This window comes from Teleopsis dalmanni, chromosome X (genome assembly GCF_002237135.1).
Source record: "Teleopsis dalmanni isolate 2A chromosome X, ASM223713v2, whole genome shotgun sequence".
Classification (NCBI taxonomy): Eukaryota; Metazoa; Arthropoda; class Insecta; order Diptera; family Diopsidae; genus Teleopsis; species Teleopsis dalmanni.
The window spans coordinates 64338335-64351273 of record NC_051848.1 but is presented as its reverse complement, the minus strand read 5'-3'; the positions used below and the strand labels follow the sequence as shown (position 1 = coordinate 64351273).

Below are 12939 nucleotides of genomic sequence, written 5' to 3'. Positions count from 1 at the left end.
TGCATGCGCTGAAACCAATTCGCGATGCATTTTTTCCACTCCGATTGAGATACCTCTAAAACATGGTTTTTGAACGCTTCTTCTGGCATCTTCTGGCGACGAAAATCGTTGACCACGCATTTTTTTCTTGATGTGCGGGAATAAAAAGAAGTCATTGGGTGCCAAGTCAGGACTGTACGGCGTTTTTCGACGTTTTTTTCCGTTAATTCGACGTTTTTGGCCGTTCAAAAAGGTACTGATTTGAGCCGATGTATGAGAGCTCGCGTTGTCATGGTGAACAATGTTTCGTCTTCTCTTGTTCGTTTTTCGAATTTCTCCAAAGACTTCAGGCAAATAAAACTTTCGTTGCTCAAGCGGAACAGTCACAGTCGCCACATAACCAGTTTTACCGAAGAAACAGGCGAACATTTGCTCCGAATTGCTTTTTCCACGAACAAGTTTCGTTGAATTTGGTTCATCTTCGAAGACCCACACGGTCGATAGTTGTTTTGTTTCGGGCTCATACGCATAGATCCATGATTCGTCACCTGTGACGATCTTATAAATGTCTTTTAAAGCACCGCGAATGTATTTTTTCAACATTTCTTTGCACAAATGGACACAAGCCTTTTTTTGAGCGATTGTCAAATTGTGCGGAATCCAATAAGAACAAACCTTTTTTACGGCCAGGTGTTCATGCAATATCGAATGTATGCTGGTGAGTGAAATGCCCAAGGATGCCTCTATCTAACGCTATGTCACATGACAATCTTGCATTATCAGTTCACCCACGGCATCAATGTACTCTGGCACAACGGCCGTTTTTGGCCGACCTTCACGGAATACGTCGTTGAGCGAGCGTCGGCCACGATTGAATTCATTAAACCAGTTTTTCACAGTGCTATAGGATGCTGCTTTATCGCCATACAAAGGTTTTAGTTCATCAATGCACTCTTGTCGTGATAATCCACGTCGAAAGTTGTAAAAAACATGTTTTTTCCAATTTTTGGCCGAGATGAATTTTTCAAGTCTTTGTAAATAAAACAATTCACAATTAAATGACAACACATTCTGAATGATGTTATGCTGAAAACTGTCAACCTTTCCAATGGAAATGTCAGATTGCACCTGGCAACACTAAGCCACTAAGCCTAGGCCAGAAATATATATAGCAGCCCTCGTACAATTGACATGTTAAAACCGTCAGCAGGATGAAGATATCAGCAGGCAGCATTCGTCACCCTCCTTAGCTAATCAAGAGGAGGAAGAAGAAGGTGACTTTTTAAAGGTTACACGTTTAGACCGATTAGTGCGTTTTCCAACGACGTTGTGTGACTATCGCAAGTAGCTACAACCTGTATTTGACTTTCGTATCGCGTCGTCGTTTAAACTCCACCACTGGAAGGGGGATAAATGGGCATGTATGGGAAATGACTCAGAAATCTTTTTAACAAATTTCTGTATGGATTAACTCTATGGAAATACTTTTAGTCCAATGGCTCCCCTCCCGAAACTGCAACACGCTACTCTTCTTTCCTGATTTAAAACAAATGAACATTTAAATTGAAGTGATTAGTAACAACTTAACAAAAATAAATAAAAAAAAAATGAGTAAAATTAACATGAGCGTATTTAAAAAAAGAGACAGGTTCAATGCATTTTAATAATTTACTTTATTGAATCTTTCCAAATGAATTTAACCATAATTAATATCAAATCTTAAATGAGAGCAACTGAGAGAGCGCAACAGCCCTGTCAAATTTGAAAATGCTAAACAGAGTTTACTCGTACATTTTATTTCAAGGAAAATTTATGTGATGTGTGAATCAGCTGTTTTCGTTTGAATTCAAATTTTTGTATTGTTTATTTGCGCGGCTCTGGTGTTCTCACCAGATTTGGCACAAAGCTATACTGTGTAAAGTGCGTAAATTGACAGTTTATTTGTGTTACGCTTTCAGTTTGTACTTTACTTGTGTTTTACTTGAGTTTTACTACGCGTAGGTCCTGGAACAGACCTATTATTAAATACTTATTTTCTTATTACTTATTTTTTATTTATTTTATTTTCTTATTTATTTTATTTTTTATTTTACAGTCCAACTTTTATTTATTTTCATTTTATATATAAAATATATGACATATGCTTCAAATTGTCATTTACCTCGTAACATATTTATTTTTAACTGTTTTATTTATATGAAATCTTTTTGTATTGTAATTCATCCTCACTAGTGGTTATAATCAGCAAAACCGCCTAAATGAGACAATGTGCATGTGCTATAATTTATTTTTAAGGGTTGCATTCGATGTTTTTCGTCTCAAATCAGTTGATTTTATAATGAGGTGATTTATATGAAACCTTTTTGTATAGTGAATTGTCGTCATTAACGGCCCTAAACAATTCGTACATACAGGTACATACGGAAAAGCGAACTTGTTATAAAATGGTATATATTAGAATACCGCCGTCCATGAAATCTGATACAGAACCATAAACGACTATTATTGTTTGTATATATGGAGTTGAACTATTTTATTTTTTTTATTTAATCCTTTTATTCCTAGGTGGAACAGAGGGCTGTAACAAATAGTTTCCATTGAACTCTATCTAATGCAAGACGTTTAGTTTCACTCCAGCTCTTTCCAGCATTTCTTGATTCGGCTTCAGTTTGTCGTTTCCAAGTGTTGCGCAGACGCCCTGGTCTTCTACTGCCTTGAGGGTTGAAATCTAAGACATTTCTTGCGATATCATCAGCGGGTTTTCTTAACGTATGGCCAAGCCATTTGTATTTGCGCATCATTATTTCATCAGTTATAAGAGGCTGATTCGTTCTAAACCAGAGCTCATTATTGGTTATGGTTGCTGGCCAGAATACATGAAGGATGCGTCGTAGACAACGATTGACAAAGGCTTGTAGCTGTTGTGCGTCTCTTGCCGTTAGGTTCCAACTCTCACTACCATATAGTAAAGTTGATTTTACGTTTGCATTGTACAGGTGTATCTTAGTGCGTTGTGTGATGTTGGATGAACGCCAGATTTTGCTAAGGGTTCCAAACGCTTGCTTCGCTTTCGATAGCCTGTACTGTATGTCTTGCCGACTGCCGCCGTTGTTCGAAATGTAGCTTCCCAGATAGCAGAAACTTTGTACATCTTCGATGTAGGAGCCATCTAGTTGAAACTTCGTTAAGCAGTTTGAATTGAGACGCATAGACTTGGTTTTGTTGATATTGATTGACAGACCAGCTGCCAGTGCACGCTTTGCGATGTTGTTTAACGATATTTGCATCTGGGAAAAGTTATGCGTTAGTAAACAGATGTCATCAGCGTAATCGAGGTCAGTAAGTTTGTTATGAAGGCCGAATGAGATGCCATGATTTGTGCTCATAGCTTCCGACATAACCACATCTAAGACTATATTAAATAGTATAGGTGAAAGAATGCAACCTTATCGGACGCCAGACTTAATTTGAATTTGCCCGCTGAGACGCCCTTCGTGAAATACTGAGCAGTGCGCGTCAGAGTACAAGCCTTTTACTAAATTTATTAATTTACTCGGTATACCTTTACACTCTAATGCATACCAGATCGTGGTATGGAGAAGTGTATCGAATGCACGTTTAAAGTCGATAAACAGCAAGTATAGAGGAGATCGCCATTCGCTAGACTGTTCGACTATTATTCGAAGGCTGTTTATGTGGTCGGCACATGATCGATTATGCCTAAATCCTGCTTGCTCGGCTCGTAGTGTAGGCTCAACGGCCGAAGTTAAACGTTTATGTAAGATTTGAGCAATAACTTTATAAGCTACATTTAGTAAAGTTATGCCTCTCCAGTTGGAGCATTCCATCAGGTTACCTTTCTTTGGTATATAAATAATGATGCCGTCTTTAAGATTAGGCGGTAATGACTCTTGGGACCAGAAGTTGTTGACAATTGGTTGAATAATTTGAGCAGCTGAACTTTTGTCTGCTTTGAGCAGTTCGGGAGCAATATTGTCCGGACCAGCGGACTTACCTGCTTTAAGCTGAGTTATTGCTGCCTCAATTTCACTGATGTTAGGTACATCTGTGTTTATATCGTTGCGAGCAACATGTTCGTGGTGTCTACTACATAGTTCCTGCTGAGGATAGGTGTTGTTTCCCGCTAGGAGATTTCTGTAGTGATCTTCCCAAACTTTTAACTGATCTTCGGTAGAGTGTACTAGTTCGCCCCTGGTATTTTTTATTGGCTTTGCAATCCTGTGTTTACGTCCCACCATAGCTTTAGTGATGTTGTGTAGGTCTTTGAGCCTATGTGATTCGCTTGCTTTTTGGGCTTCTGTTGCTAAATTGTCGAGCCATCTGCGCTTATCGGCTCTAGCGCTGCGTTTAACTTTGCGGTTGGCAATACTGTAGTTGGTTTGTGCCTGCTGCTTTGTTTGGCGCGTTGAACTATAGTCTTAGAAATTAAATCTTATGCCAAAAAAATTCTAGCCAACTTTGAGGTGGTTCAATAATTCAAATGCTTTACTCCACATTTAAAATGAATCCTTTGAAACAGAGCATTCTTTAGGAAATGCACTTTTAAGGATTGCATTTGACATTTTTACCTTAAATCAATTAACTTATACATAATAAGCTAATTTATATAAAAGCTATTTCTATTGTGAATGACCGTCTTAATGAGCAAAACTGCCTATGTGAGACACTCTGAACGTGTTATTATTATAAATTCACTTCGGAGGCGTTACTAATAACAATTCATGCAATTGGTTATTATCAACAGCGCAATTTTAGATAAGTGTTTTCGTTAGTTATCTCTGTAATCTCCATTTTTGTTTTTTAACTGGCTTAGTACAGTTTCAAATCTTGAAAACTCTGTAGTAATTAGAGCTTCTAACACCAAAGGAAACACTTTCGCCTTCAGCAACTCTTCAGGTTTCCAGCATTGTTCTAAAGCAGCATTGTTCTAAAAAAGACAAAGCACCAGAAAAGCTGTAAAATGTTAACTCTTTTTACAGTGTAAACAATTTCAATTAAATTTTAAATTTTATTTCTTTTGTTTTTATTTTTTCCAGTTGTGCACTGCATTCGAAAACTTGTTGCGTTCCTTTTCATTCATTCACAAAGAAGTTTCATAAATAAGGACTCTAATTAAAAAAAGAAAACATGAGAACAAAACAGAAAATGCATAAACACAAGCGGTAAAAAATAAAAGCACTTCTGGTTCTTTAAAATTTTGAGCGCGAGATAAACATTAATTGATGTTATCACATTGCGGAGCACCACTCAAACAGGACCTAGACCGATGCAGCCAGCGGTTAGCGCCTTTGTGCAGGAAGCTAAGTGAAGCAGTCAAATACAACCATGGCATGAATTCCACTATTCGAAAATAACAGCATACCGTGTTGCAACGGACCTTCCAAGGAATATGGAGGATAAGCAAGGGACAAATTGTTTACTTCAGCAGCTGCACTTGTGTTCAACGTCAGATTTTTATTTGCACTTAAAATCGCACAGAACGTATTATAAGAAACTTAGCAAAAATTAAACTCTTCAGCTTTATTTTAAAATTTATTCGGTTTAAGCTAACAATCACTAATCGCTATTTTATGTGGGAGTTCCTGAAAGGACTTCACTAAATGTTTAAAATATCCTTTTAAATAAAGTGGGCAACTGTAATATATTTTTATGTTAGTTTAATTGTTGACGACTTCGTAAAAACTTACGACGATTTCGCTAACAGCTGATAATTTTCTCCCATTTCTAAATCTTTAAATTAAGTGGATTATAATTTAATTAATTAATTTATTTAAATCCATGCAAATAATATTTTTTTGCACTACAATCTTTTGCCTTGAAGAATAGTCACCCTTGCCCAATAACACAAAAAAAATTTAAATTTTTGTTTTTATAAATAGGTTTTTTCGAACAGTAGTGAACTACAACAAGAAAAAATTTATTTTTTTTTATTATTTTAATTAATTGAATTTTTGGCTGACCATACAGCTGTTTCGAGTATTTTTATTTTTTTTTTCTTTTCATTTAATTTAAATTTAATATGTAACATATTCTGTCAAATAATATTGTGACATTTTACAATTTTTTTGATAAATGAGATTTAAGACCTGATAATTTAAAATTTAGGTACTTCTTCCTGTCAAGACCTTCTCTTTTCTTTTTTTTTTTTAATGAAGTTTTTATTTTAACATCTGACAGGGCATTTTCTTTTCAGCCTCGCAAAAATTTTTGAGGGGAACATCAAACTGGAAACAAGAATGTTGAAATGAATTTGTATTCTTTCATGCTATTTTCTGGCTACCTTTTTTACTTCATCTTTTACCGGAATTATCCTAAGACCCCGGTGGATTTAGATGTTGGTTACATACCATGGAGCGTTCACAATTTCTCGTAGAGTTTTAGACTTAAAACTTTGGAGAATTTCGATGTTAGATGTTGAGACTGTTTCCATAGTTGAATGTCATAGGTCCATACTGGTTTTAGTATTCTTAATTCTTAACTAAACGTAACAAAGACATAGGCCCAGCTGCTGACGTCCGCATACTTTCCGTACGACGAAGAAGAACCACCACCAGCAGTCTTTCGAGCCCTAACTGCTTATGCAGAATCACGAGGACTGTCTCTGGTAGCTGGCTGTTATGCAAATGGACATCACGAGCTCTGCGGTAGCAGTGATACCAACAGTGGGGTTAAGTCCGTTTTTGATTTTATTCTTTCTACTAATCTAACTTTATGCAATAAGCCAACATTTCGAAATAGGATTAGGGAAGAAATTATTGATATTACAGTGATCACTGACTCTAATTACTTTAAGGTAGATAATTGGAGGGTATCAGACATGCACTCCTTTTCGGATCATTGTCGGATACACTTCAAAATCAATCTAGAAGTTAGGAGTCCTAAACCATACAGAAATCCCAAAAATGCTGACTTGCGAGCCAAAAGTTAATTCAGACAAACGTCAAAATTGGCCAAGGGAATGCAAACATTGATAAAGCGGTCGGTCGCGTTACGGGTATCTTGAATAAATCTTTTGAATCAGCTTGCCACCTAACTAGGCCAAAAACCAAACCTCAACCGGTTTGGTGGAGTGCTGAGTTGAGGCTGTTGAGAACTACATCCAGAAAACTTTTCAACAAGGCAAAAAGCAACCAGAAAGAAGAGGATTGGAACTTCTATAAAGCTAGTTTTAATATGTACAAAAGCAGAATTAAAACTACAAAGAGGAATTCCTGACAACAGTTCTGCGGAGCTATTGGGACTGTAAATTAAGCATCAAGGCTACTAAAAATACTATCTGGAGACTCAACAACACTAAGCAGTATTAAAAAGCCAGACGGCTCATTGACAGACTCGAGTCGTAAATCCCTTAATATTCTAATGTTGACACACTTCCCTGGCTGCATCGACTCACAGTTAATTCACAGTTGATTCACAGTTAAATCCTTTTTAAGTAGCTAGGAATGACGTCGTAAATATTATTAGCAGAGATAAAGATACCTGGGGTATTAACCTACTTGATCCTTACACATCGTCGGGACCAGATGGAACTATACCTACCATGTTGCAACAGTCTGCTGAAAGCGTGGTTCCTCATCTAGTAAGCATCTTTTCAAAATGCTTAAGAGATGGATATGTACCTAAAGCTTGGAGGGGTGGTTTTTATTCCAAAAGCGGGAAAGCTAAATCACTCTACTGCAAAGGATTGCAGACCAATTAGACTCTCCTCATTTATTTTGAAAACACTGGAGAGACTTATTGACTTCCATATTAGAGGAAAAACCAGTATCCGCACGAAGGACATGGCACAACACGCATACCGTAATATGGCGTTTACATTGGCCGAAAATGGCTCATTTTGAATGAGCCATTTGAAAGTGTTTACATTCGTTCTATTTCATTTGTTCTCATTTCAACAGCTGATTTTTCAAGTTGCATGTTGGCACAGGCCAAAAAAATGTTGCATGAAGGTTAAATATGCCTTCAAACCTTACATTAGAAACTTAAAACATATTTTTAACTTCGATTAATTACTTTTTGGGAAGTAAAAGTTCTAAAAAGCAGTGCATCGTTTTCAAGAAAATGCAACCACCAAACATTTGTTTACCTTTTTTTGTAAATATGTTAAAAACAGCTTTTTCAAACTGTCAAAATGCCATGAAGAGCTTTCATTTAGGGTATGTTCAATGGATTCCTTTGCATTTGGAACGTATGTGGAATGCATTCGAACTTCATTCATACAGAATGTGAGAAAATTGCTCATTTTTGTGCTTGAAATTTTATATGCAAGAATGAGCCATTCGATACTCATTTTCGATTTTTGACCAAAATGAGCCACTTTCGGCCAATGTAAACGCCGTATAAGAGTATGTCGGTAGAAAGTGCTCTCCACAAAGTGGTTGGCACTATTGAAAGATCTCTCGAACTAAAGAAGTACACCCTGGCTGGATTCCTTGATATTGAGAGAGCTTTCAATAACATATATACGAACGCGATCCGAGAGGCGCTTAGAAAGAATGGAGTCAAGAATTTCATAATAGCATAGATTGGCAAAATGCTTGAAAGCAAGGCCATCAACGCTAATATGGGAACGGGTTTCGTGACCAGGAGCATGGTCACGAGGGGCACCCCACAGGGAGGAGTATTATCACCCCTTCTCTGGCTCTTGGTAGTTAACAAAATCTTGCAAATCTTCAGGGCTAGGAGAACAAAGGTTGTCGCCTACGCCGATGACGTTGCCATGTTAATCTCAGGCAAATACTTGTCAACGATTAGTGAGCTCATAAAATCGGCACTTGGTGAAATCTCCAGGTGGGCTAAAAGTAATGGTTTAGGAGTTAATCCTACTAAGACAGAATTTGTCCTGTTCGTACGGGAAAACAAAAATACCTACTTTCACCTTACCCAGACTAGATTGAATGAAATCGGCACTTGGTGAAATCTCCAGGTGGGCTAAAAGTAATGGTTTAGGAGTTAATCCTACTAAGACAGAATTTGTCCTGTTCGTACGGAAAACAAAAATACCTACTTTCACCTTACCCAGACTAGATGGAATTATACTGAATCTTTCCTCGGAAGCCAAATATCTTGGTGTTGTCCTTGATTCCAAACTAAATTGGAAAATGAATATTAAAGATAGATACAAAAAGACATTTGGGAAGCGATGGGGATTGTCACCGTACGTAGTATACGGAATGTACACGACGATCATCAGGCCTATTATTACCTATGGGTCTCTCGTCTGGTGACAGGCGTTGGACAAAAAATGCAATCTAGCCTGAATTGAAAAACACAGAGATTGGCTTGTTATCACCGGAGCAATCAACAGTAGGCCGTAAGAGGGTCTAAATGTTATACTACATCTCCTACCACTGTGGGTGTTTATTCAAGGCTGTGCTGCCAAAAGTGCTCTTAGGCTTCAGGAGTCTAAGATGTGGAAACCAGCTAACTACGGACACCGTACAATTTTGAAGGAGATTAGAAGGAGAGATTATGGCTCAGTCAAAGCGGACCTGGACTCTGCTACAGACTATATGACACCAATACTAGATTTCAAGACCAGAATTCCCATTCTTTATCCAACCAGAGATAGCTAGGAGCTTGAATGTGTAACAGGTAACTCTGCAGTAACCATCTACAAAGAAGCCTCAAAGATGGAGGGCGGCAGGAGCAGGTATCTTCTCGAAAGATATGCAGATGAGGCAGTCCTACCGACTCCCTGACACTTGCAGCTTCTTTCATACCGAGATATATGCTATTGAAAAAACGGCCAACCTTATACAACAAAGTACAATTCATCCCTCGAATATCATGATTTTTGTAGATAGTCAGGCTGCGCTGAAAGCAATTGAATCCAAAACAGTTAAATCCCAGATTGTATTGAAATATCGTACGTCACTGATGAGCATCATATCACAAGGTCTCTCTTTGCTGGGTTTCTGGACATAGCAATATTGAAGGGAATGAACTAGCAGATGAGATGGCCAGAAGAGGTTCTGAAGTGCATACAGGAGAGACTGACCTCACAATACGAACACCAATATGTGAACTGTTTAGGATGATAGAGGAAATCAATTTATGATCTAACCGTGAAGACTGTGAGGTCACTAGAACCTTATGGCCTAAGTTGAACAAAGTTAAAACGAAAAGCTTTTTAGGCTTCAGCAAACCTGCAGTTCGTGTGCTTACTGAAGTACTAACGGGGCACTGTGCCATTGCACCTATTCTCCAACGGTGGCGAATTCCAACAAGTGGATTATGCAGCAGTTGCTAAGATGAAGAGGAGGTAAAATCTATCAACCACTTTCTGCGTCTCTGTCAAGGACTTCAAACAAGGCTACTTTAACGTCTTGGGGATCCTTATTTTACTGGCTTGGAAGAGATAACAAAAGCAAACTTATCGGAACTCCTCAACTTCATTTGGAAAACCAAATGGTTTAACAAGGATTACAAAGGTAAGCAACTCGCCTCTCCCGGCAAAATTTTTGAGGACATCACAATGGGCAATATATGCCTCCGAGTGGAAGTGCTGACAACGGTCAACACGCGCCTTCCAAACCTAACCTAACCTTACCTAACTAAACCTAAACCTTGCCACGTGGAAATAGAAGACATATTTTATATGAAAAAAGTTGTGTATATACAAACCGATTTTTCGTCAATCAGTACAACCTACCTTAATTACTTACTTAGTTGGCCATTACAGACGTGAGTCGTCCTTGGCCGCATCGAGTAGCCTCCGCCATCCAGCCCGATTAGTTGCTTGCTGTCGTCAGTTGTTAGTATCAAGCGCCCTTAAATCGTTGGTCACCTGTTGCTTCTACCGAAGATGCGGATGTCCTCTACCGCATTTTCCACCTGCGGGTACCGAATCAAACACCTTTCTGAATTTTGAGTTTTTATGCGTTTAACTACATCAATATCGCGGTATAGCTCATACAGCTCATCGTTCCATCTAATTCAATACTCGTCGCCAACGTGTAAGGGACTATAGATCTTCCGAAGAATTTTTCTCTCGAATGCTTCTTATACCTTCTCATCACTGTTGGTGATTGTCCAAGCTTCTGTATCATACAGCAGGACAGGCAATAGATAAGAGATTTATACAGCGTGATTTTTGTTTATCGAGAGAGGGCTTTATTTCTTAATTACTTAGCTACTTAGCCCGAAGTAACATCTGTTGGCAAAAGTGATTCTTCGTTGAATCGCTAGACTAACGTCGTTTTTGGTGTTTAAGCTGGTGCCTAATTAAACAAAGTCTTTCACAATTTCGAACTTATTTATAATTGTCAAGAGTGGCGTGGATCCCAAGATGCTCATGAGATTTGTTTGTTGACAGAACGTACCCCTTTTTCTAAATTGAAATATGCCGCACCGACGATGCGGGTGTTTAGGCCAATGATATCAATATCATCGGCATACACAAGCAGCATTACACTTTTGTAGAATAATCATTTCCAACATCAAGTTAAAGTAATCACACATGGAGTCACCCTGTCTGAAACCTCGTTTCGTGTCAAACGGCTCAAAGAGGTTCTTCCCGATTCTAATGGAGCTGGTGGTGTTGCTCAACGTCATTTTACATAACCGTATAAATTTTACTAGGATACCAAATTCAGACATAGCGGCATAGAGTGCGCTTCTAGTCGTAGTGTCAAAAGCAGCTTTAAAATCGAAACATAGATGGTGTGTGACGATTTGTTTTTCTTAGGTCTTCTCCAGGATTTGACGCACTGCGAATATCTGGTCTGGCGTTGATTTGCCAGGTCTGTTTCATGTTTCTAGCGGTGGCGAAATCAATCGGCCTTCTTCCATTATCAGAAGTTTTTGTATGAAGGCTAAAGTTTCCGGTAGTAGCACCAATAATACCTATTTTATCCACCTTTACGTTAAAGTTTCCTACAACGATTTTAATGTCATGATTGAAACAGCGCTCATATGCTTGTTCAAGCTGTTTATAAAAAGTTTCCTTAGTGTCGTCATCTTAGTAATGTAGAATAATTTTGAATTAATACGGATGTTTGCGAGCCTTTCGTTTATTGGTGTAAATGTTGAGACCAAATTTTTCAACCTTCGGCTTTCCGCAAATCCGAATCCGAATTGGTGCTTTGTTGCATGGCAGCTGTAGTAGATGTCACAATATTCTCATTTAAAACATCTTTGTCCCGCTCATTGCAATTTCTAGAGGGCGGTAATGTCAGACTTATATTTCTTAAGGAAAGCGTTAAAAATATTGCTATTTTTGTCCAGCGTTGATATCGAGTGTGTGGTGACCTTTTTGACCGCACCAGTCACATTTAACGTTGTCAGCAAATCAATTAGCTTTTTTTCCTTTACGTCTAATATGAGACCATATCTGGAAAAAAAATCTGCTCCTAAAATCGGGGAATTTACGTCGACTATGATAAAGCTCCAACAAAAATCATGACGAAGACCTAGGCCAACTTTCAACCTTTTGATTCCTAATGTATTTATTGTTGTATTATTCACTACAAATAATCTGACGACTTTACTTTTAACTGGGTCTGGCTTGCTGTTGATGAGAATTACTGGCACGACTGAAACAACTAAACCTATGTCGATTAAGAAGTTCAATTTATTTAGTCGGTCAAAGACGTGGAGACGGGTCTCGGTCGTGCAGTTGGGAGGGGCGTTATCGCTTGCCGCACTTGTCTACGATAACGTTTTTAGTTTTCCGCTGTTTGTGTTGAGCTGTGATTTCCAGCTGCCTTGCTGAATTCACATGGTGGAGGGCATTTAAACGCACTAGACCTAAATCGTGTGTGGTAACTGCAGACTTTTTTTCTAATATTGCTCCGTCTGCGATTTCTTCTTTCGTAACGACGGTCCCACTTCTACCATGACTGCTATTTTTTAATTGCGTCGTTAACTCATCCAAGCTGCATATATTGATTAAACTGATTGCCAGTTATTGAAATTGCAGCCATCACGTATTGTGGA

General features: G+C 38.3%; 1 protein-coding gene across 1 annotated transcript; it reads right to left on the bottom strand.

Moving 5' to 3' along the window:
- Nucleotides 1-732: 732 nt before the first annotated feature.
- On the bottom strand, nucleotides 733-6430 carry LOC119688501. Its single transcript, XM_038103178.1, has 4 exons — nucleotides 6348-6430; nucleotides 3533-4410; nucleotides 2612-3391; nucleotides 733-932 (listed from the first exon to the last, which is right to left on the bottom strand). The coding sequence occupies exons 1-4, from the start codon at nucleotides 6428-6430 to the stop codon at nucleotides 733-735; spliced, it is 1941 nt and encodes a 646-aa protein (XP_037959106.1).
- Between the last annotated feature and the right edge of the window lie 6509 nt (nucleotides 6431-12939).